General features: G+C 41.8%; 2 protein-coding genes and 8 non-coding genes across 15 annotated transcripts; 1 reads left to right on the top strand and 9 right to left on the bottom strand.

Annotated features, from left to right (window-relative positions):
* Nucleotides 1-337: 337 nt before the first annotated feature.
* On the bottom strand, nt 338-13,583 carry TAF1D (TATA-box binding protein associated factor, RNA polymerase I subunit D). Of its 5 annotated transcripts, none has more exons than XM_027467388.3 (17): nt 13,491-13,583; nt 13,048-13,111; nt 10,535-10,750; nt 9,954-10,419; nt 9,481-9,656; nt 8,045-8,099; nt 7,633-7,914; nt 6,757-6,825; nt 6,457-6,503; nt 6,025-6,150; nt 5,040-5,186; nt 4,078-4,115; nt 3,486-3,548; nt 2,958-3,011; nt 2,047-2,126; nt 1,174-1,245; nt 338-589 (listed from the first exon to the last, which is right to left on the bottom strand). In XM_027467388.3, the coding sequence occupies exons 3-7, from the start codon at nt 10,735-10,737 to the stop codon at nt 7,762-7,764; spliced, it is 1,053 nt and encodes a 350-aa protein (XP_027323189.3). In that variant the 5' UTR covers nt 10,738-10,750; nt 13,048-13,111; nt 13,491-13,583; the 3' UTR covers nt 338-589; nt 1,174-1,245; nt 2,047-2,126; nt 2,958-3,011; nt 3,486-3,548; nt 4,078-4,115; nt 5,040-5,186; nt 6,025-6,150; nt 6,457-6,503; nt 6,757-6,825; nt 7,633-7,761. The 5 variants fall into 5 exon arrangements, with proteins under 5 accessions (XP_027323189.3, XP_027323182.3, XP_027323174.3 ...); XM_027467381.3 differs by having other exon boundaries at nt 6,025-6,104; XM_027467373.3 differs by lacking the exon at nt 6,025-6,150.
* LOC113842480 (small nucleolar RNA SNORA25) lies at nt 999-1,131 on the bottom strand. Its single transcript, XR_003495015.1, has one exon. It is a non-coding gene; the product is annotated as a small nucleolar RNA SNORA25 (small nucleolar RNA).
* LOC113842478 (small nucleolar RNA SNORA8) lies at nt 2,231-2,369 on the bottom strand. Its single transcript, XR_003495012.1, has one exon. It is a non-coding gene; the product is annotated as a small nucleolar RNA SNORA8 (small nucleolar RNA).
* On the bottom strand, nt 3,062-3,193 carry LOC113842484 (small nucleolar RNA SNORA18). Its single transcript, XR_003495019.1, has one exon. It is a non-coding gene; the product is annotated as a small nucleolar RNA SNORA18 (small nucleolar RNA).
* On the bottom strand, nt 3,840-3,912 carry LOC113842477 (small nucleolar RNA Z40). The gene has a single exon (XR_003495011.1). It is a non-coding gene; the product is annotated as a small nucleolar RNA Z40 (small nucleolar RNA).
* LOC113842482 (small nucleolar RNA SNORA1) lies at nt 4,549-4,680 on the bottom strand. The gene has a single exon (XR_003495016.1). It is a non-coding gene; the product is annotated as a small nucleolar RNA SNORA1 (small nucleolar RNA).
* LOC113842479 (small nucleolar RNA SNORA8) lies at nt 4,831-4,965 on the bottom strand. The gene has a single exon (XR_003495014.1). It is a non-coding gene; the product is annotated as a small nucleolar RNA SNORA8 (small nucleolar RNA).
* On the bottom strand, nt 5,292-5,418 carry LOC113842487 (small nucleolar RNA SNORA40). Its single transcript, XR_003495022.1, has one exon. It is a non-coding gene; the product is annotated as a small nucleolar RNA SNORA40 (small nucleolar RNA).
* Nucleotides 6,637-6,708, bottom strand: LOC113842493 (small nucleolar RNA SNORD5). Its single transcript, XR_003495028.1, has one exon. It is a non-coding gene; the product is annotated as a small nucleolar RNA SNORD5 (small nucleolar RNA).
* An 87-nt stretch (nt 13,584-13,670) lies between the features above and the next one.
* On the top strand, nt 13,671-23,184 carry C1H11orf54 (chromosome 1 C11orf54 homolog). Of its 2 annotated transcripts, none has more exons than XM_027467405.3 (10): nt 13,671-13,829; nt 14,532-14,610; nt 15,958-16,080; nt 16,820-16,918; nt 17,587-17,660; nt 18,464-18,565; nt 19,533-19,709; nt 20,427-20,576; nt 21,183-21,299; nt 22,757-23,184. In XM_027467405.3, the coding sequence occupies exons 3-10, from the start codon at nt 16,023-16,025 to the stop codon at nt 22,928-22,930; spliced, it is 951 nt and encodes a 316-aa protein (XP_027323206.3). In that variant the 5' UTR covers nt 13,671-13,829; nt 14,532-14,610; nt 15,958-16,022; the 3' UTR covers nt 22,931-23,184. The 2 variants fall into 2 exon arrangements, with proteins under 2 accessions (XP_027323206.3, XP_027323203.3); XM_027467402.3 differs by having other exon boundaries at nt 14,532-14,640.
* Nucleotides 23,185-23,710: the final 526 nt, after the last annotated feature.

Raw genomic sequence — 23,710 nt, 5'->3', positions numbered from 1 at the left:
TTTTTTTGTTCCAGAAAGCACTATCAATGCTGTTGTAGCTGAAGAGACTTTCAAAGTGCTCCCTCTCCCCTAAATAAAGCACATAAGCCAAAGGCAGTTTGTCATTCCTGGCATTAAGTGACATGGAGGGTTGCTGCAATGTGGGGGGAGCAGAGGGAGTAATTATGCAGCTGAAGGGGGGAGGATCTACTCTCATCTTCACTCACCCCAGTGGTTTTAAAGGGCTGCTCTATCTTATGCTTGAATATTCTTGTTTCTTTCTCATGAAGGGAAAAAGGAACCAACTTCACCATGTTTTTTAGTATAGGGTTAAGAAATAATCCCCAGCTGCAGCTGCTCCTTTCAGACATTACTTTTATTTAAATGTTGTGGCATGTACGGAATAAACACCCCCCAAGCCTGAATACAGTTGAGTTCAAATAACAGAAGTGGGGGAAAAGCAGTTGGTAACACACTTATTTCAGTTTCCAGAGCAGTAAGGAAAGTTAGTGTTAATTGCAGTAATTAATGTCACTCTAGCATCCTTTCTGCATTTAAGAGCTGTTCTGTTCTTCCTTGCAACAAACTTGCAGCAACATCACAGCAGGACCTGAAGGAGAAGAGCACACATTAGCACTGTAATTCCAGAGAAAAGCCCTCTGAACTGTTGTCTTCATCTTTTCCTACTGTTCAAAGCAACTAATTTGGTATTATGGTGCCCATGGAAAAGCAGTAGTGCAGGAACATGTTTATATATCCCTTAATGAAGATGTTTATGGGCAAAAAAAACATTTTCCAATGCCAGTTCTTACTATAATAATTTTATTCCAACCAGTGTCTCTAGCATTTCAGTCCTGCACTTCCATCCCCTCCCCCACCTATTTTGGTTCTACTGAAAGACTTCCATGCAGCTCTAGGCACACCACACCCAGCAGCAGCATCCTCTCTCCATCAGCACCTCAGAAAGGTGACAGGGCAGTAGATCAACTTTTTTCACTGTAAGCAGCTTTACTGCGTCAGGTTTTATCTCCTCAGAAATAGACCACAGCACACACAATGTGTCCACAGCATCCTGCAGAGGATTTCAATGTACGGTCACCGCGTTAAGAGCTGCTGGTGTTTCAGCCATGCAAACCCTCTTTGAAGTGACCCTGAGCATCCTTTTAGTACCAGCAATTCTGGCAAGCATCTCACCTTTGGACGTGTTCTGGCAGCACTCAGGTGTTGTTTTTCACCCCTCTGAAGTTCAGTAACTGACACTACAAGCTAAGAAGTCAGATGGTTAGTGCAGGAAGCTGCAGTTGGATGCAGACTGCATGGAGCAGACATTTGTTTTCCCCAGTCTGTATGCACAACTCTCTCCACAGCAGCTTCTGGAGCCTGAATTAAGAGGTGGAGATTCTAACTAGAACTCTTGAGTCCTTGGTAGCCCAGGTGTCAGAACTGCCCAACGCCTCAGCAGGAACCTGCTCGGTTAACTTTACCAGCAAAAGGCAGGGAGCATGTGTCTGACCTACGTTCAAGCTGTATTCCCAGCAGATCTAGTGCCACGCAAGGTGGCAGTTCAAGAGTCTGATGGACTTGCTTTATGGTCATGTCCACAGCCTACCAGAAACATAACATCCTAGCAGCTTTGGTAATGACCAGATAGTCACTGCTACTACCACCAACTTAAATCAGTATTTAAGTCCCACATTTAAGTTTCCCATCCTTTTTCTTAAGGACCAACCAAAATCGTGCCAATATGCATTAAGCCAAGCTGCGTATCAACAAGCCTAATACGTTAAATGTTCCAAAAAAGAATTAATCATGACCAGCAACAGCCCTTGCTTCAGGAGCTACAAAATCACTGTCTAACTCTGTGGCATCCACTCAATTTACACAAATGCCCAGGTTTGACTTGAGAATGAAGCAGCTTGCCCAGGTACTGCCAACACCCAGGGTCATCCACTACTGGACAAGGATTTCTTTCACCAGACAGTTTACTTCAAGGCCTATCAAGTTAACAACCACAGTTCTGTAAAGTTGCCTGAAACCTTCCGTACTAACACGTAACTCAGTGCTTACCAGTCAAAGCGGTCATTATCCTCTTCCACAGCTAATCCTTTTAAAATACAAAATTCCCTTCGTTCTGTATTCCAAATCACCTGTTAAAAAAAATAAAAACTGAATACACCTGGGAGAACCAGCTCTCCCACTGGAACGTTGTGCATGGAATAAGGAATGCACTCAAATCCTTGAAGAGGACAAGGTTTGTATCAGCAGAAATACCAGGTTTAACACACACAGCAGAATGAAAACCAACGATGCCAAATGCCGAACTGCTGTAGCACTGTTTTTTGAACACCCCATCAGAGGAATGCTGCTGGGTGCAGATACCATACAGTGCAACAGGTGCAATAGCTCAATCCACCACTGCACACGTTAAGGTTCAAGCTCTTTCTATACCCACTTCAAAAAAGCTGTCATGCATTTAAGAGAAAAGAGATTCCATCAATTTCAGCAGCTTCAGAACTTCTAAGTATCTACTTTTTACAAAGCATTTTGCATGTTTTACTTTAAGCTATGCTCTGTAGAACAGAATCCAGGAATTTCAACAGTATAGTAGTAAACTGGCTGAGAAGCTCAGAATTTAACTCAAACATTTGAAGAATTTGAAGCTTACAGATAGAAAAGCAGTATTTATTGCTCAAATAACACAAACCCAGCATGCTATGAAGTTATTTCAAGACCAGGCAGACACTGGACTGCTGGCTTTTTTTCTTTTTAAAAAGCTATAGCAACCAAACCAAGAACTAGTAAATAACTGCTTTAGGATTAAAGCTGGAATAGACTCTCCCAAGACAAGAAAACTTAACCCACAATCAACAATGGAATAATTTTGATACCCACACACAAAAAAATGGCTGAAATTCAAGCCATGTAATTAACCATGTTAGTTACACTTGAAATCTCAGAACACATCTTTTGACTCTTACCAAGCTTCTCCATTTGCACCACTTTTCATTTGTGTGAAATGCAGAAGCCAGTACCTGAAGGAGAACATAATGCATTATATTTATTCCTCTAACAGTAAATGAAGATTTGTCTTGTAGTTTTATCCCACAGAGCTAACAGGTAGTTCAATGGGTAAAACTAAACCACAAGTTTGTTCTGTGAGGCGTTTCCAACGACATGAACCTACAGCAGAGATCCCATCGGGATAGACCTCACCACTGCCGTTATCACCAACTAATACAGCAGATAAAAATCCAACAGACCGGAGAAGCATAGAACAGTAGTTGCTCCTCAAGTACCTTTTTACTTTTTTCAAGAAATTAGGGGAAGAGGGAAGGGAAACAATGCACTAAGACGCAGTGCATCCTTCTTATCAGCAACAGTTTTAATATTAAAAAGCTAGCAGTACCTTAATTGGAATTAACAGAGGAAATTAACTACAGCATTTATTTAAACACTTGCAACACACGTAACATATGTACTTCCACAACCTCAGCTGGCATACTAACCTGCTGCAGGTTCATATTCCTGGGAAATGGCTTCTTGTTCTTCTCATTTTCTCTATATGCCTCCTGAAAAAGCAAAATCATTACGAGGTTACGAAGTGACACGTATGTGCACACAAACAAGTAGAGCCTACAGCATTACTTAAGTGATTTCTGATCACCAGAAGCATTTCTTATAACCTCACTCACTGGAATCACACTTAAAGCTATGACATCCGAATATTAAATGCAACAATGTAATTTGACAGGTTTTTTAATTAATAAAAAGTCAACCTTTATCTTTACTTACTGACAGAACACTGCTTGTTAATTCAGAATGGCCACCCAGAATAAAGTGAGATGAAAAACACAGAACTGGTTTGTTCAGAAAGGCTATTCTCACTCACTCTCTTCAGAGCAGTTGAACATTTTGCCAATCATCACAACAATTATCGTACAATACTCTCACGTTTGGAGGAAGGCGAGTATCTGATGCAGCAACAATGCATCTCCCCAGTAAGAAAAAACTGCAATGTACCAGCTCAGTGGACTGAAGTAAGACAGCTAATTTGCACTCATCAACGGACATTAAGAATTTGGTATCAAACCAACTTACCGAGACTTTCCTTCAGACTGGACTGGTCGGTGGGCTTCCTGAAAAAACAGCAAGTTACAGGATCTGAGAAACAGTTCTAAGTTCAGCTCAGGTATTCTTATATTTGATATCAGACATTTCTTTTGAGATCAGAGAGGTGGCCCAGTCTGTCATGAAACTACCAACGAAATCTACCTGCAATTTAAGAAATTTGAATGCCACAGCACATGAGATGCAAGTAAAGGAGTTACCTACATGAACTGGTATTGGGATGTCAAGAAAACACGTATGAGATTCCACTCTAAGACAGCTTACAAGTATGCTTTCGTGAACCAGTTACAGGACCGGAGCACTTCATGCCTTTCTTGTAGCTGCCAACCTTCCTCTGTAGGCAGGAGGCCAAATTTAAAAGGAAAACAAGCCAACCCTTGGGGTTTTGTTTTATTGTAGCTATATTTTAGACCATGCTTGCATAAACATTTCACTAATTAAGCCTGTTACAGGCCTCATTGTCACCACTGCAATGAGCTTTACAGTGAGGAAAGCACAACCTGTTGCTGTTCTAGCCACGTTGTTCAATTCAGACACATGGTGAGTTGTGTCTATTTGCTGAAAAACGAGGCATAACAACGTTTTAAAACTCAGCCACTTAGCTTTCTGATCCTTTTATTTGTGTTTCAAAAACACAACTACTTCCTCAGATACCTCCCACTGCAAGAAATGTTTTAGAACCAAAAATATTATCACGTAACAGTTCCAAGAAATTTTTCATCTACTTGTTTCAACAGAAACACCAAGTTCAATCAGCATGTCCACATTAAAACCATGATGCCAGCAGCTGAAACACTGTAGTGCTGCTTTTTGAACACATCAGGAAGACACTGCTGGGCACACATGCCATACAGCGTGCAGGCTGATTACTTATTGCAGTATTCAACGTACTTCTCTGGAAAAAAATGAATTCTTAGAAACACAAAGCTTACCTCTTTCCCTAATGCGTTCCACAGGAGTGTGCTGAAGTAAAAGATCTGTCATCAGAAGGTCAGCAAACAGCTGTCAAGAATTCAAGCAGTCCAAAAACAAGTTACAACTGCTCAGTGCTGCCAAGCCGGTGAATTCATCCACAAAGTCTGGGAAGGAAAAAATGCAACGAGACTGTACTTCTGCAAAGGCTATATAAAATTCCCACCCCAAATTCAGGATTTAGATTAAATGCTGCTTGAATAAATGCAAAGATTGTTCCTTCATATAAGTAACACAACCAATACATGCATCAGCTGTGGGTTGCGAAGAAGGTTTTTTTTTAAGCACTAGGTTCCAGGTTTTTTGTCTACAGCACCAGACAAAAACTGAACACGTGCTGAAACGAACTGAAGGCATCAGCTTTCACCTTATTTTTCACTATTTTTAGACTATCCTCAACAAGCACACAGAAATGAAGCTCAATTTCTCAGTCTCCTGTATACTTACCCCATTAAAAACTGTCACCTTTCATACTATGCCTTCTGTTTTTAGACAGGTGTAATTTGGACTACAGTAACTGGGGCAACAAGTTCAGTATCAGATATGATGTCGTAGAAATCAATTTGGCACAGCACAAGTTCTCTAGTCTAGTACCCTTCCTACAGCAAAGGCCAGAAGATGATGCTGTGCTCCTACCCTCTTACAGGGAAGAATGCTCTCAGAAAGCTTCACTACTTGCTCAGCTACATCTCGTACCTTCCTATCTTGCAGATTTTTTCCTGTCCATCTACCCTACCTAAAGTGTTCTTCCATGCTATTTCCTGGGCCCTCCAGAAGACACAAGAACTTGACACATGGAAGAAGCTTCTTGAAGGAAGCTTCACAGCTTTAGAGATCTATGTCTGGGACTAGCTCCCTTCTGATGTTCCCAAGACACAGGGCATGCATTAAGATGGGATTTTACCAGAGGGAAGCAATCAGAAGCTGCAGCTGCATGACACCCACCAGTACAGCAATTGTTGGCAGGGTACCACCAGGACACTAAGTGCACAGTAGCTCTCCAACCTCCTCAGCACAGAAGGCTCCTGGTAATATCCAAAACAAATCGCATTTGTCCTTGGTTGAGAGGCCCTGTGGCATTCAACACCAGGTTAAACAGAAGTATTTCCATATATGCCTTCTAAAAAAACTGCCTTTAACATGCAGGTACTGCAGAATTATTTTACCTTCCATTCAAGCAAAATCTACAGGCTCTAAGTTTGGTTAGACTGATAAAAGGAGTGTTACTTTGAACTTTCTCTCTCGAGGCTTTAAATGTAGCAGTGAAATGTGATTTATTCACCTGAAACATACTAGACTGTTTTTCAAAAACATTTTGTTTTGGTAGCAAAAGCTACCTGAAGAAAATAGCCACTGCAAACCAAGTTAACAGCTCACCTCTTGCATCAGTTGACTGGTATTTCATTATCCAAAAGCAACAGAAACTGGAAAAAAAGGAAAGGGATAAGAACTATTAGATACGATGAAGTAACGTGAGATTCCTAAAGCCAAAAGCTACATTTCAGCAATCAATTTAACAGCTGTAACAAGCTGGCTTTTCATGGGTACAAATCCAGTTCTAATCAGAATTGAAATTTAGTTCATTTCTGAGTCACTCAGCAGTTGAACAGAAAAATTCATCACGTGAACTGCAGAATGAGCAGCACTCCCTCCACACGCCACCTCGCTATGCCTTACCCAGCAAGAACCCCACTCCTAGGTCCTGGATGAGTCTGTGAAGCCATGGAGTACTTCTCAGGTAGATGCCTAGAAGAGTTACATTCAGCCATTAATTTTGGACCATGATTAAGTATCATCTTCAATTACTGAAGAGTAGGTTTTTGTAGTCTTATTCCTCCCTACAGCTATTAAGTTGCAACAGGGAAACCTCAAGGGAAATCTTCAAAGATTTGAAACCTTAATTCAAGCAAATAAGGAATGCAAGTTGACCAATCCTCTTTGTACTGAGCACCCACAGTGAATCTCCCCAGCCTCTAAGATAAGCAGATGCTTGCTTTTTTTTTTTTGGATCCCCATTCAGCATCAACATCTTTTACCTGCTGAACAGCTGTTAGTTTGTTGCCGACAGCAATTTGGCTATTACAGAATATTTGGGGCTGAACCCATTGCTCATTTACATCTCCTTGATTTACAGGTAAGCTTTTTAAACATAACTTTAAAAAAAAATATTTCTACCACTATCAAGACAGCCTTGTGATCTAGGAGTTATCACTTAATGCTCATTAGTCATGTTTCCAACTGTCTCAAACACCCTTCAGGAAGGAAATTTGGATTTGAGGCAGCACTTGTTAAGTACCATCATCCTAGAGAGCTTCCCACTTCTGCTTAGTTACATTCATGAGACCCCATTAAAAGAATGTGCGTGCACACACACTATACTAGATTCTGCTAAATCACAAGATTTTGAACACTTCTTAATTCTGCAATTCTGTGATCCATTGATTACACAAGTTAAGCTGCAGAAGCTAACATTTTAACAGTATTACCAGCCACTGCATCAACGGTATTAGGTATCTGACAGATAAATGCTTAGCAAAACAATTATACACTCACCTTAAGCCCAATCTGACTAGGTTGCTGAGTTGATAGCTTATCGTCGTCTTCAGACAAACACTTTAACCCACGTAGGCCTTAACAAGGTATCTGCAGTGACCGCTGCCACCTCCCTTAGCAGTTTGCTGTTCACTGGAGTGAACCTCGCTGAAGCCCAGACTTCGCAGCAGCACGGTCTCTCTTTTTTACTTCCACCGCTCTTGTTGATTTTGCACGTTTTGTTTCTGTCTTGGATTTCTTCTTACTGGGAAGTGTGCTGCTTAAAATGAAACAGCTGTTGTCCTGAATCAATGAAAGACAGCATATTCACAAGTCTAATTTTGAGACACTTCACTTTGGTAAGGACATTACCTACAACTTCTTTAACCTCAGAAGGTTATGGAGTTTCTGAAGTTAAGGAATATTTACTCACCACTACTCTGACATCAAAGTCATCTTCATTATCAGCACCCATGCTGCTGTCATCACTGAAATAGACAAAATTTAAATTGAACTTGATACTCTTATAGTAGCTTAACGTACTTATGTTGTCTTCCTACCACAATCCCTGGCTTCTCGTAATGAGTATGGAAGCGCTACAGCTTGTGGGTGTAAGACTACTGCTTTTATAGGAGGCTGTTCTCAGGGAAGTTTCTGGTAACAGAATTACATCCCAGCTACCAACACAGGCAGGACAAACTGATTTCCACTATGGTCCGTGAGTTTTTACAGCAAGACAACTTCCCAGAAAGCTGGGACAATTTTAGTCCTATTACTGTTACCCACTTTAGTGGCTCACCCGAATACTTCAACACACAAGAGCTACCAGTTTGAGTGCCAAGTGAATAATACCTGAACAGGCTTGTACCTTTACATCATCTTCTAGCTTCCCCATTTTAAGGTGCTAGGTATATTTACAACACCAAGTCACCTTCCTGACTTTTTGATCCACTTATTGTATGTAAATAAACTGTTTTGATCATGCAGACCTTCCCCAAAATGAAGATTTCAGTCAATCACATTTCAATTGCATGATGTGGATATAGGTTAACAAAAAGGGTAGATTAGAGCTCAATACACCTACAGCTGGGTCACAAAAATCACACACTATTACAGCCAACTGTTCTTCCTCCTGAATTGTTCAGCTCTAGGTGTAGCAGACTGCACTGGATCTGGCTGGGGTAGCTTGCTTTGTAGCAGCCCGTAAGGTGCTCTGCTTTGGATTTGCGATTGCAAGATTTGTGTCTGTTGCTGAACAGTGCCTGGACAGCTTCACAACTTGCCTTTTCCTCGTTCTGTTCCACCCAGCCCACCCCCAAGCAAGCAGGCTACAGGTGAGCAAGAAATAGGAGGTGGAGACAGCAAGAGCACCCACCTGAACTGACCAAAGGCTGATTTCATACTGTGTAGCATCAGGTTCAGCACCAAATACCAGGGGCTTGCTCTTGCCCCCATTCCCTGCTCCCCTGTGCTGCTCAGGGGGAGGAGGTGGAGGAGGGTGGATAGGGGGAAGGTGTTTTTAACTCATTTCTTCCATTTCTCACTCCTCTAGCTTGTCAGCAATAGGTCATAAATTACATTAATCTCCCATGCTGAGTTTTGCCTGTGACAGTAACTGGTGAGTGATCTCCCTGTCCTTGTTTTAACACAGGAGCTTTCTGTTACCCTGCCATAGTGATGGCTCAGCTGTTCATCAGTGCTAAACCACCACATGTGTTACTGACTTACAGGAGTACATTGTCATTTAACCGATCAAAGTCATGCATCTACCTGTTGATAAAGGCATTGACGCTGTATACTCAAATTTGTGTTTTAGTTTAGAACAAGACAGCAAGCTTTTTACTCCCTAAAAATATTAGAGGAACTTACTTCATCTCCTGGATAGGGGAAATGGGACCTTCATCATCTAAATACTTGTGTTTCCGTACTGCCAGACATTCTCTTTCTAAGTCTTCACTAGCTTGAAGTGCTTTCAAAGCCTTTTTGAGATGTTCTTCGTATTTGAGCATTTCAATGTACTGCAAATATCCCCTTGTAGCTGCTTGCTAAAGAAAAAAAAAACATCAGGCAAGATTTTAAAAATACCACTATGATAAAGCAAAGAAATCAAGTCTTTGTACTATCAACCAAATTGCAGTATTAAATTGACACCCTTATTTCAGCTGTGCTTTTCTTTGAGGTATCAAACAGAAAACAGCAAGTGTCCTGCCTAACAAAAATACAGCCAGCTTTGCTTCACTGTATGTAGCACGTCAGGTAGAAGCAGAAAACAGCTAAATTACATTCCCTGTTTTTAAAATAAATTCAAAATTAAAACATTTCTGCAGTAAAACAGGACTCACCTCATAGTTAAGAACCATCTTTAAGGGAATATGTTTTGTCCCATAATGTTTTTCAACAAAAGGAAACTGAACACCCCGATGTAGAAGCCTTTCCCTCTTCTCTTGTGGCGAGGCTGTCAGTGGAGGCCTCCTAGTAGGCATGTATGTGTGCTTATGCCTTGTCCTTGTCTTTGTCTTTGTCTCAGTCTCCGTCTTCGTCTTCCTCCTCCTCCTTTTACTCCGAAAATTGTTGTGTGCAGCAGTTTTAAACTTCCTTCCCCTGAAGTGATAGGCAAAAATGGCTTTCAAATTAAGCTTGGATTTCTTCTCTTTGGAGGGTTCAGGTAGCTTCACTGGACTCAGAGGAGATGGAGAAGAATCTGAACTTTCATCATCATGCACTGTTATAACGTCTTCCACTTGTTGCCTTGAAGGTTGTGATCTCCTTTTTTGCTTTGAAGGTTCAGCGGTGTTGTACTCACTGCCACTAGAAGCAAAAAGGTCACCCAAGAAACATTTACTTTCAACAGAATACGTAAATTCATGAGGTATCATGCAGGTTTTGTGCATGAAAAATTCTCAAACTAGCAATAAAAACTCACATTTCTGAATCACTGCTGTCCAGGATGACCTGAACTGAAGACTCCTCAGGAGTGGCACCCTTCTGCCTTGAGCGCGAGCATTTCCTTTGGTTATTTGTTGTGTGTTCATGTAACATGTATGTTTCTTCCTGTTGAGTGCATATTAGATCTTGGGCATCAGGGTAATCGGAACCAGAAGCCTGGGATTCATCCATATCAGTCATGTTTCAATCTGTCCTAAAAACAATGAGCATTCAAGAAATTAAAGAAAATCCTATGTTAGCCAGGCAAACCTCCCCTGCTCCATTTCAAAGGGTTCACTTAAAACAATTTGTGTGCAAACTTTTACATGAAGTTCTCCTGTATATGGACACATGCATGTAAGCCAGCAGCTTAACTTTAAAGGATGCTGCAGTTCTAAGTCACACTCAAGCCCTCACTTCGCTGTAGTTTATAGTAATTTTGAATTTATCCAGGCCTGTTGGCATGAGAAACAACGCCATTTCCCTGTTCTTTAAGGTTTCCTGCTGTAAAAATCTATTAACATTTTGTTTACTGCTTAGTAACAAAAACTGAGACTAGCCCCAAAAGAGAAAAGTAATTTTCAGCTCAATCTGCAATGCAATCCACCCCTTGAACTACATAAATCTATACAAAACAGACTGGAACACACAGCAGAGAAACCTGCCCTCACTGTGTAATAGCTTAGAGTCATTTAATCCGCATGCCAGTCATTTACTAACCTCTAGTTCTCTATCTTGGGAATTTTAACATGCTTTTTACATATATAAACCAGCTGTAATAGATAAGATTAACATGCCAAAACAAATGGTTACAAGACTGTGACTACTCACAGGACTAAGTTCCATTTCCTACCCAACCCATACAGCTACAAGCTATGATCAGAAAAAAGGTGACAAATACCACAGGACTATATTGCAAGCTGCTGTTACTGTAAAAGCAGCAAATAAAACACTCTAAGACCTATTTGAAAATCTTAGCAAGTGGGCATTCTTTACAATCAAAGCTGAAGCACTGTAGACACGCGTGGATTGCTCCGCCAAAGCGCATCTGCCTTATCAAGGCTGACAAAAAAAATACATTTATATATAGTCACAAGGTTTACATATTCATTATATTTCTTGAAAAATACATACATATTACTATTGATTTACTGAAATTATGTATATATGTTCCTCCCATCCGCACAGATTGAAGCGGTGGCCAAAGTAGTTGTTGCAGTCTCTTTGCCTGCTGATTAACTCTGAACCCCTTTACACTATTTTTTCCTTAAATAGCGTTGTTTTGCTGACATGCCAGCAAAGTTACACGTGCTCTTTAATTTCTTTATGTTGCAACACTTCCTCCACTTTGATTTATTAGTGCTTAACTAAGCGGAACATGTAATACAAAATTCCTCACGAGGCAGGACATATAGTAGAAGGTTCCTTCTATGCTAATATTGGTGAAATTCAGGCCAAGAGACCTATCAGTATCACTGCACATCAGCAGTTAAGTTATGAACAGCCTACATTTGGGAATGAGTTTTTGCATCATATAACTGTTCAAGGTAGAACTTTTTTTTTCAAAATTAAAGTAATTTATTTATCAACCTGCACTAAACGCAGATATGGGAGTACAGCAGAACTGAAAATTGACCTCATGGAGTTTCAGAAGCAGCAGAGGGGCCAAACATGCCCTTCTCTGGTGCCAAATGAAATGCAGAAAGGTACTGTAACTTTCTAAGACTCGTTCTGGAGAGTAAGAAAGCAGGTATGCTTTATTAACAGCAATGGATACATGGGGGATAATTCCACCAACACACGCACCCAAGCACAACGAGTACTGATTTATAGTTTGGAGATATATATATTCACACCATTTCCAAGAAAGGTAAGTATTTAATGTTAATGGTTTCTCAGAACTAATCATCATATTGTCCCTCCTACTCTCACATGTGCAGTATCCTCTAGTAGATGCATTTTGGGATCTTTTTGATTAAGGCTCAGTCTTCACTGTGTACTTTTCCATCTTTGTGCATGCTCATTCACTATTTAACTGTTTCAGCAGTTTTACTCTTTACAAGCTCAGCTGTTTTCATTAAGATCTGCTTTAGGGCACTGTGTTCCCTCTTCAGGTAAGTTCTTCCTCACTCTTGTGATCAGAGCCAAGTCTCCCCATCAGCGAGGCTGATACAACTCAGCAACCCCTTTTCGCTTTCAAGTTTTATGTCTTACATTCTGTGTTTCAATTTGGAAATAAGTTTTTGTATCATGTAACCTACTCCCTTCCATGTTTTTTCAAAACTGAAGTTATTTGTTTACAAACCCACGCTAAATGCAGGTGTAGGGGGATGAAGCTCATCCTAACGTGGTTCCAGAAGGGGCAGAGGGGCCTCACTTGTTGCCAGAGCAGCCGCATGGCTGCTCTGCTGCTTGTGGCCACCCACACAAGGCCTGAGCAATGCAAACAATGCAAACAAAAGCACCTGCAACAATACCAGCTTTCCCCACTCAACTGCAGATAACACTTACAGTTAGGGGCTAAGCACCAGCTTCTACTTCGTCTCTCTCACCACGCGGCATGCCAAGCAGCTCCCTGAAAAAGAAAGCCAACCCACTCGTTATACACTGACGGATCTTTTCCCTCGGGAGAGCCAGAAGGCTGCCCAAAGGCGCCCAGCCCCAGGGCGGACATTTTGTGCGCGGCCACCCGCCCTTACCACAGGCCGGGAGCGCCCCGGCAGCCGTGAGGGGAAACTGGCCGCCGCCCTGCCCGCTCCCTAAGGCGATCCCCGGCCCATTCCACAGGCTCATCCATTCCCCTGGCTCGCTCCTCAAGCAGGCTCCCGGCTACAAGCGCTGGGCGAGCGGGAGGGAGCGGCCATCGCCTCAGCATCGCCTCAGCCTCCCCTCAGCCGGGCAGCCTCGCCCGCCAAATGGCGGCGGGCACCGCGCTCCCCCCCTGCCCCTCTCACCTCACGCTCCGGCGCCGCAAAGGGCTCGAAATGGCCGCCCCGGGCACTAAATAGCGGCCGGCTCTCGCGAGAGGAGCTGGGGAGGAGGCAGGGAAAGGAGGAGGGATGGCTGCAGGCTGGGAGGGTCGGGCTGGAGGCGTCGTGGAGGGGGTGGCGGTGCCGCCTCCAGGCAGCCCACTCGGGGGAGGGACTCCCCGGGAGGCGGTGGAAGGGGCTCGGTGCCCTCCCTGTCTCAAAGGGAGCCAGCCCGCTCCCGTCTCGTAGCCCAGCCTGACAGGGGCGCAGCTGCCGGGCTTTCCCCGCTCGCTGTGGGACTGTGGAGAGGAGGCGGTCGCGCAGGTTTGGCTCTGCGGCTCCTGGCGGTAACCGGGGGCTCGCTGTGTGCCGGGCGGGCAGGGAGCGGAGCCGTGCTGCTGCTGCTTCCCCGCCTCCCTCCCTCAGCTGCCCGGCCTCAATAACTCCTTCTTTCTCCCTCTGCTGGCTTCAGCGGCAGCTTTGCTGTTTCCTCTCTCTGCCCTGTTTCCTCGCCTCTGCCTGATGGTCCCTCAGGGATCCCGGTCTGGTCCCTCCTGACCCGCTCCTCTCCCGGTCCCGTCCCTCGAGCTGTCCCCGCGGCCCCCTGCATCCCCTCATCTTCAGAGTTTCTCTGAGACTTGAACTTTTCCTTTCACGTTTCTGCCTTCCAAATTAGTTTTACTCCAGGTTTTGATACCAGGCACTCCCCACGCCATGAACGTGCTTCCTATTTATCTGCATTCTCCTGGCCCTCACCAAATCTCAGATTTTGTCTTCCTGCTTGGAAAAGAAAAACTAAGAAGTCTTTTCGCATGCTTGTCTCAGTTCTTACTGCACCATTCCAGATCTCTTCCTAATAATCTCACTTATTTTGACACTTCTGTCCATGACACACCAACGCTACTTTGAAAGATTGCCCACTGTCTCCTTCCCTGTTCTCCCTCATCCACACCACACACACTCCCTACAAATGCTGTCCGTAGGCTGGTGACTAACTGATCTACCTCTTTTTTTGCTTGCTTCCAGGTCAACTACTACATAGCAATTGGATGGTGTTTTTTATGGGACACTGAGCTTTACCCAGTTTTTCTGTTTCGTGATTGTGGTGAGCTGACGACTGTCCTTTAACCAGCAGGTGATGGGCTAGGTGTTACATTTGAACCTACTTGTTTGAACTGTGTCCAAGTCTTGCCTCAGTCCTTTGCACAATACCAGGTCTAGCCTCAATCTATTTCATGGTTTTTCCAACTGGTGTCTTGAATTCTGGCACAGCTTCCTTCTGGATGTGACAAAAGGTTCTTGAGGAGATGAGGATGACTTAAAACAATGCTGCCAAAGCCATCTTCACTCTTTGATTGAATAACTCCCTTTCTTGTGTTCACTGCACACTTAAAGTCCTGGAGTCTGATTTAATCTATCTAAAGGTAGAAAGGTAGGTTTGTACCAGAGGCACCACATCCAGCCTGTTACCTTCTCTTCCACAAGCCAAGGAAGGGAGAGAGTCTCTCATGGAGATGGATAAGACCAACTAAGATGATAATTAGCACAGATAGCTTTCTTTCTTCCTTTCTCTACTGTTTGCAACAGCAGTGCAGACTCAAGAGGACAGTTGTATAAGGACAGTTGTGTGTTTGTTTTTTTTTTCCAAAAAAATATTTTTTTCAATCGTAAAAGCTATGAATTTATTTTTAATGGAAGCTAACAGTATACATTAGCAGGTAGCTCATGTCATAGTCCTTTCTAACAAAAGCTCTGTGAGATCTGGGAATGCAATTTAATTTTTTGGCTTTTTCCCACAAAGCCTGAGATCTGAATGTGTGGGGCACATTTTCTTTTTTTGTTGTTTGCAGTAGACATGTGCCTAAGGAGTTAATGATTGCTGTGGCTGAATTATAGATAGCGTATAATCAGATGTTTGTGCCCAGAGCTGATGGTTTGCCCTAGTAGCTGACTTTGTTGTTGAAAGGCTAACTGAAATAGAGCTCACTTCAAAATGGACTATTACACTTATGTTCCAAACAGAACTTTTTGTTATGGGCTTTGTACCCATACAGGGCCCAATATGGTAGAACTTGCTGCTGTTGTTTCCTCTTTTGAGAAGTGCTGCTAGCCTGTTTCCCTCTGGAAAGGGAAGCACTTGCCCATAAGCAAGTGGAGACCATGTTACAAACAGAGTTGAAAGTCCGCGGTACCTAATGCTTGAAAGAGTAAACATTAACGTAGGGAAGACCTGGGGAGGCAACTAGCATGCTTTAGAAAAGCCCAGTTTTCTTTCAAAACAATTTATAGCTTCTTCCAAAGCACATAAGCAAACCTCAAAGCTGTTAGTCTTTCCCTTGAAGACATAATTGCAATTCTACTGTTGTCTATGTATTCTTGCATGAATTTGAAAAACAAGTTACGTATCGAAAACAGACTGTTTTAATCACTGAACCATTACTCTTGCTGACAGATCAGTCACTTCTACAGCGTGTGATAATATATTTCTTACCTGAAGAAATCAGTAACAATTAGGAAATGGCCAAAGTTGAAAGGTTTGCTTTTCATGTTCCAAGCCTGGAGGAGCTTGCTGGAGGTAAGTCATGCAGAGAGTGTAACTTTTTACAAACTTAAAATGTGCCCTTCAAACTTACTTTAAAGCTTTGATCATATCCTCTCTACAGCTAATACATGCAGAATGTTCTTGCTGTTAGCACGCTAGGATGTAAAGAAAAATACTGTTTTTTTATACACTGTTCTTTAAAACAAATGACACCTCCCCTTCCCCCCAAAAAATCTTGCCAGATAATCTTCACATGAATGGAAACATGACAGGCAATATCCTGTAAGAGCAGACACTTCCAGACGGTGTCTGAAGATTATAATCAAGCAATTGCCAACAGTCTAGTTCATGTATTTCAAAAAGTCATTGCCTTGTCAGCTAAAACTTACTTCCTTCTTTGCTCTCATATCATACTTGACTGTGATCATAATTTCCTGCCCTTGTGAAGCAAAAACACTGCTGAATGTAGTTTAAGGTTATCCATGTTACTTCACAGCTACGGTATGTCAATTAAAAGCTTTGTAAAATTCATAATTAATGTGGTAACTAATAATTCTCTGAACAAGCTCTTTATCTTATGCAAAGTTCTGGCTTGAGAAACAATGCATATATAGGCACTAACATTCGAATTAATAGATTTAAGATAGATTTACTTAGAGTAAGTGTATTTTGCTGAAATAAAGTCTAAAAATATTTTGTGCTGTTAGTTAACTTGTCTACCCCTCGATAATGTTTCATTGCCAATAACTTTGCCATTACTTTTTTATTACAGTTTTGCAGAAAGGGCTTAAAGAAAACTTTGCTGATGCTCAAGTCTCTGTTATAGACTGTCCTGATCTGACTAAGGAGCCTTTCAACTTTCCTGTTAAAGGTAACCTAGTGTTCCTGTCTTCCACAGAGACTTCTGCAGTTCTTGCTACCTGACTGTACTTGGTTTTGATCTTCTAGAGATGTTAGGAAAGCTTAGATCATTTTTTAGGTACAGAATATGTGTGAGAGGGAAGCTACATTTTACTCTTGGATTTGCTTCCTAGTTGATGTACGAACAAGGACAATTCATTCAAGTGCTTGTCGTCATTTTCTTTCTTAACCTATGATTGCAATACACACTTAGGAAATAAGCTTTATTTATTAAACTCTAAAGGTTTTGAAATGAAGTTATCTTCCAGCTGGATAAATGTTTTTGATCCATGCCAATCACTACCTGAACCTAAGGAGCTGTGCTTCCACTTGGTGTAAATTCCTTCCTTCCATGTATGTGAAATGAAAGAAACTGTCTTATTTTGAGTGGGATTCATTGTCTTTGACATTAGCTGTTTAGAAGACAGATGCCTCATGTCATTTGTGCTATTCATCTGAGTTCACTGTCATCAATGTAGGTAAAGAAGCACCTTGAGAAGGTGATGCATCCCTTCTAAAATTTGAGTCTGACTTTCTAAAGAAATTTTAGGAACCAGTTCTTTGGTGCATTAGACTGCATGCTTACTTGAGAATTTCACAGAAAACATTTTACCAAGCTAAATCTCTGTATTCTTCCAGGAATCTGTGGAAAGCCTAGAATAGCAGATGTGGGAGGTGTTCCTTACCTCATACCCGTTGTGCAGAAAGAAAAAGTGAGTTTTTCTCTGTAGTAGCTGTGGGTTTTAAATACATTTTTAATAGAAAAGGGATATTGTGTTGAAATAAAAACAAAACCAAGGACTAATGGCCACTATAAGATTCCACTTGTGAAAGAGTGTTAGTTTTCAGTGTTCTGTTAGATTGATTCCTATGCACAGACCGCATCAGGAAATCTTACAGATCTTAGCAAAAATTTCATATGCTGTCTGGTATCTGGCAGTCCATCTTCTCCTGCCTTCAAATACCAGATAGTATTGAAAGCAAACAATTTGTGACAGGAGCCATGGAAACAAATACTAAACAAGGGGCTTGTCTGTGTGCTTATATATGGCTTGTTGAAGTTGGTGATTCCAAGTCACAGTCGTGCTTCTTTGTAAAAACTGTCTGTATTTGCATTTTCAAGCCAAGACTAGATTCACATTACTGTTCTTTTCCAAGAATATCATGCTTCCTTTCTGATACCTGTCCCTATCTGTCTCTATATGATATTCTCTTTCATGTGATTTCTTTTTTATCTTATACAAATACAGTTTTGAATAGAAACAATCATTCAGCTTTTGGTAAAATGGCAGGGGAACATACAGGCAGACTCTCTCTTCCACAAAATGGTCAGGGCTGTACCCAACCCATTACTACTAAATGTTCTGTTGTTCAGACTTGAGAACTGTATTCATCCTAATTATACCAAATACCAATGAGCTGTTGTGAATGAAATGCATCCAGAGGTTACAGTGAACAGAATGGTAACTCCAGATCACAGCAGAACACCGCAATCAAAAGTTTGTGTCTCTTGCAGGTTTATGATCTCAATACAGTTGCAAAAGACATAGAGCTACCTGGAGCCTTCATTCTTGGAGCTGGAGCTGCTTCATCGAGGATTCTTGGTGTAAATGCTGAGGTCAGTAACAAAAAGCATGACAGTTCTCAATGAATTCATGGAAGTATCAAAACAGTAGAGCACTGTCATGCTCGGTGTTTCCCCATTTACAACAAAATGATCATTTAACATACACCTTTCATGCCAAAAGCACATAAACAACACGAGAAGGAATTAGATGGGAGCCATCTAATGAGGTGCATAGTGTCAATATAATGCAAATTGATTTTTACTTGTAATTTTCCAGAAAGCGTGTGATTGATTTGAAGCACACAGGAAACGTGATTTTCTTGAAACTGATTGACAAAAGCCTGACCAGTGGTTTTAATGACAAGATTTAGACATGCCTGTCCAAGTCACCTGTAAATGAAATGCCTTTCATTTGAATCAAAATGAAAAGGCTTTCATCAAATGAAACACCTTTAAAATGTCTCCTGTCTTTTGCCCTCTTGCGTGACTTTGTTTTACCATTCTACATTTTAAAGTTTCTGCATACAAAATGTTTACCTGCAATCGAGGTAGGAGACAAAAACTGCTGCCTGTGGGGGCTTTCAGGTAGTCAGAGTCCTTTCAAGCATAGATCCCTGGCCTTACCACCCTGTTTTGATTAATTGGCAGATGAGATAGTTCATCTCAGCTTTAAATTTGGGACACTCTAATAGTGCTTGTTAAGGTACAACTTGAGAAAGTATTATGTAGAATTCCAATACGTGCATGGCAGGGCTCAGACCTCAAAGGCTGGTCTTTTTTAACACTAATATTCATCTTCACAGAACATTCCATTTAACTCTTCAGAGAAGTAAAACCGATTTCTGGGGGTTCTATTGCGTTACAATATTACCACATTTTCCTCATCCTGAGAAATGAAGGGCATGTGATGAAGGGGATTATTTCTTGAGATCATGGTCCAACGCTTAAATTTACATTTGACTGACTCTTACATGTTCTTATTAACTTATTTTGACTTATTGCATGTTCTTTCTCTCAGTTTATCCCTGTTGTTCAAACTCAAAGTGATAAAAAGCCTGCTGTAAATGGGAGCTACATCGCTCAGATAAATCCTACAGATAAAGGGTGCCTGCTCGAGAAGTACAGCAGTAAATACACCGACTGTGAGTTTGGGCTGTTGGCCAACCTCTATGCCAGCGAGGGCCAACCTGGCAAGGTGCGTACCTGGAGCAAAGGTGACTTTGCTTGCAGAGCTTTGTGGCTGAAGGGAAATCCACGTTTCAACGTTCTTAAATCAGTTTTCTGTAACAGTAAAGAAGCAATTCTATGAAAGAAATATCCAAACAGAAGAAACAGCTGTTGGTGAACAAGGAGAAAAAATGGTGGAGACAGAGAAGTGTTTGAATTTTTGAGGAATAAGTATTAGTTTAGTAAAACTTTTCCCTTACAAATCATCCATTCAGATCCAGTCCAAACATGCAGTGACTTAAGGTTATTCCTGTACAATGACTGACTTGCGTAAATCATTTCTGTGCACTTATTTTTTGTAGGTGTATTGCCCCCAGCACAGCTAGCACAAAGCAGTGTTGGCAGAGCAGCCAAAAAAGCTGTTTACTGCATGGAAACTGAGCAGTCTCTCCTATTTCCAAGGGTTTCTAAGAGGTGAAGCCAGCTGGTGGATAGAAGGGGGTTGCTTATTCCATTGTTTCATGTGTGAGTAAATGACTTGTGGCCCAGTACCTTTACAGGCAAAGCTAGTGTTGACCAAAGTTAAGCAGGTACTGAAAGGACATGGAGCAACAGCTGGGGGGAAAGTCATGCTGTGACACAGAAATCTGGGGTTATGAGTGTGGGAGAGTTTCAGAGCAGCTTTCACAGACCGTTGCAGGCTGTTGCTGGAAGACAGCAGTGATGAAATAACTTTATTCTCCAGGTCATAGAAGTGAAAGCCAATGGAAGAACTGGGGAACTTAATTTCGTCTCTTGTCTGAGACAAATTTTAGAGAAGCATTATGGAGAAAAGCCAGTTGGGATGGGTGGTACATTTGTCATTCAGAAAGGGAAAGCAAAGATTCATATTATGGTAAGTTGCTGTCAATTCATATCACTTCCTTCATTCTTCTGAAAACAGAAGTATAAACCAAGGCGTAACCTCTCATTGCCCTGACTTTTCCTTTGTATTACTAAATTTATGTGTAAACTGTTAGGATAAGCAGTGTATTAAACTAAGAAGCTGATATTACAAAACTGACATCCCATAACTAATGATGCTGTATTGCTTGGCCTTAATAGTGTGATCTTTTCTTTTGAAATCCACGGGCAACTAGAGAAGGAACTGTAGAACTGTTGTGAAGTGAAATAAAATGACATACAGGCACTAAGATGATACTTACAGAAAGCAATAAACATTGGAAAACAAAACAAAACAAAAACTAGTTGAGCTTCTAAAATATCCTAGGAGGAGAATCCTCACTTTAGCAGCTTTCCCGCTAAGCGTCTACAATGAAAGAAGTAATATTCTGATCACTTCTGTTTCTGGCAGAAATGCAGTAATGGGTGAGCTTCTGCAAGGCAAGAAGTAACTTGAACAGAACAGTGGGGTGGGGAAAGGTGAAGGAAAGTTTCTAGAGGAAAAAGTGTCTTGGTGTAAGTAACTTCATCTCACTTAAAGTTTTTGTTTTTGCTGTAGCCTCCAGAATTTTCTGCCTGTCCTCTGAACACTGATGAGGATGTGAATAACTGGCTCAAATTCTTTGAAATGAAGGCTCCGCTGGTTTGTCAGCCAGTAATCGTTTCCAGGGATCCAGTGAGTCTCTTCCTCATTTCTAAGTGTAAACTAAGGCTTGTGATGGATATTGTCCTGGATATGATTTTCACTTTAAGAACAGGAGTGTGTATGTATTGTGTGAAATGCTTTCAGGGGGTATGTGATGAAATACAAGCTTCTCATTTCTGTCATTGGTTTGAATTTTAGACGCAGTCAATCAATTTGGGAATGTAGTGGGCGTTCATAGAGGATTGAGGTTAATGCTTCTGTTCCAATTGCAAGTGTGCAAGTGTTTGCATCCCAAACCTAACAGCAGGGTTTGCACTTACAGCTAGACACAACAGGAGGAATGTCGAGAGCACGGAAGCTTGATCAGCCATGTGTTCTTGTAGCTCACTTATAGAAGTCTCTTGCCAATGCTGTGTCAAAATGTGTACAACGTGTCTCAATTGCTGATGCAAATTAAAGCCTGCAGTTCCTCAAGTTAGAAGGACACCTTGCACAAGCACTAAAATCAGCAACAAAGAATTCAGGATAAAAAGTAACCAGGCTTCAAAAGCCATTAAGATGTTAAGAAGACTGTGTTCAGAAGTAACTAGGAAGCCATAGGTGAAATTGATTTTTTTAAAATAACAATGCACTAATAAATAATGTAAGTAAAAATTTCCAGAGTGAAAGGAGACAAGCTGTAGGCTTGAATACACTCAGTGGTGTGACTTCATTGTGTCTTTATTTAGCAGCTTTTGGCTTAAGACTAAATTGTGTGCATCTTCCCAGAATCTAATGCTAAGTACTTGGAAAACAGCTGCCAACAGCTGCGCTGTTCTGAATCAGTACAACTTGTGTAGTGGATGCAGCTGGAGCATTCTTATCAGTATCCATTGGAAGCATAACAGCACTCAGCTGAGGCAGTGTTTTTGGAAATGCGTGAATGCCATCACCGAGATAACAGAGGAAGACAGCTTTAATCCTGTGTTAATGAACTGTTCTGTTTCTTGCATTCTAATGCCATAGCATTACTCACCAGTGTCCTCTGGATATATAAAACTGATAGGGGTGATGTCACTGGCGAGGATGCTGGTTATTTTATTTGCTGTTCTTCCTGTTTTCATCCAAGCTGGCCCTCAGAATTGGAGAAGAGATTGTCCCTTTATTGCATGTTTCTATGGCATTCAGTGCGGAGTGGTTCTGATTTCCAGTAGGGCTTCCTTGATAAGTCTGATTTAATCCCAAATTAGAAAAAAAAAAAAAGAAAAGGAAATCTCTGGGATATTAACAGCAAAATCTGGGGGCTCTCAGGGTTTCTAAATTCTTTAAAAAACTAAGCTCCTCTTTGTTTTTCTTACTATTAGTTTCACAAGCACCTTGCAAGTTTTCATTGCTTCATGGCTGTAGCCTCCTTTTGAGATCTGTGGAAATACAGAAGCGAGATTATCCAAGTACTTTAAAATACCGATTCCAGGAAAGCGTGCTCACAGGCCTTTCTTTACTCGCAGGGTTTCGACCTACGCACAGAGCACACGCACTGCTTCAGCGCCCACGGGGAAGGAGGGCACTACCACAACGACACCACGCCAGACAGCGTGCAGTACTGCGGGTACTTCTTGCCTGCAGAGTTTCTCTTCCGTATCGACAGGCCCAAGGAGACGCACATGGTTGGCAGAGACTAAGCTGGCCTGTCCTGGCTTTAATGAAGGCGTAGCAATTTAATTTTGTGAAGTAAAAATGCTGATTTTTGTAATGCTTTTAATTACACACATATTTATCAAAGTCAAGAACAAATACAACAGCAATAAACTGCCACCCTTTTAGATTTGTTAAGGGGAGAAAATCAGAGTTTATTTGTAATTGAAGTGGTTATGGTGGAATTCAAGCTGTAATTTCCCTGGAGTATTATTAATAACATATTTTTTGCTGTTTGGTTCCTCTTCCTGCATGGTTCTTGCTGATGATCGATGATATTTTGTTGTAGACAACACCAAGCTGGGGGGAAGTGTTGATCTGCTGGAGGGACCTGGGCATGTTGGGTCAATGGGCAGAGGCCACTGGGTTGAGGTTCATCATGGCTAAGTGCTCGTCCTGCACTTAATGCACAACAACCCCATGCAGCGCTACAGGTTTGGGGCAGAGTCACTTGAAAGCTCTGTGCAGAGGAAAAGGATGTGGAGATGCTGATTGATGCTCGCCTGAACATGAGCTGGCAGTGTGCCCAGGTGGCCAAGAAGGCTGATGGCATCCTGATTTTTATCAGGAACAGTGTAGCCAGCAGGACCAGGGAGGTGATCGTTCCCCTGTACTCTGCTCTGGTGAGGCTGCATCTTGAGGGCTGTGTTCACTGTGCTCAGCTTTGGGCCCCTCAGTACAAGGACGTCGAGGCCCTGGAGTGTATCCAGAGCAGGGCTACGAAGCTGGTGAAGGGCCTGGAGCACAAGTCCTGTGAGGAGCTGAGG

The sequence above is a fragment of the Anas platyrhynchos genome, chromosome 1, assembly GCF_047663525.1.
Source record: "Anas platyrhynchos isolate ZD024472 breed Pekin duck chromosome 1, IASCAAS_PekinDuck_T2T, whole genome shotgun sequence".
In the NCBI taxonomy this organism is placed as follows: Eukaryota; Metazoa; Chordata; class Aves; order Anseriformes; family Anatidae; genus Anas; species Anas platyrhynchos.
This window is presented reverse-complemented; position numbering and strand designations above follow the sequence as displayed.

Excerpts from the sequence above, each read along its gene's own strand:
- C1H11orf54 (XM_027467405.3), top strand. The coding sequence starts at position 16,023 with ATGGCCAAAGTTGAAAGGTTTGCTTTTCATGTTCCAAGCCTGGAGGAG. Across the intron at positions 18,566-19,532 it reads TTCTTGGTGTAAATGCTGAG|TTTATCCCTGTTGTTCAAAC; the intron begins GTCAGTAACAAA and ends TCTTTCTCTCAG. Across the intron at positions 20,577-21,182 it reads AAGCAAAGATTCATATTATG|CCTCCAGAATTTTCTGCCTG; the intron begins GTAAGTTGCTGT and ends TTTTTGCTGTAG.
- TAF1D (XM_027467388.3), bottom strand. The coding sequence starts at position 10,737 with ATGACTGATATGGATGAATCCCAGGCTTCTGGTTCCGATTACCCTGAT. Across the intron at positions 9,657-9,953 it reads AGATGGTTCTTAACTATGAG|CAAGCAGCTACAAGGGGATA; the intron begins GTGAGTCCTGTT and ends TTTTTTCTTTAG. Across the intron at positions 8,100-9,480 it reads TCCCCTATCCAGGAGATGAA|TGATGACAGCAGCATGGGTG; the intron begins GTAAGTTCCTCT and ends TGTCTATTTCAG.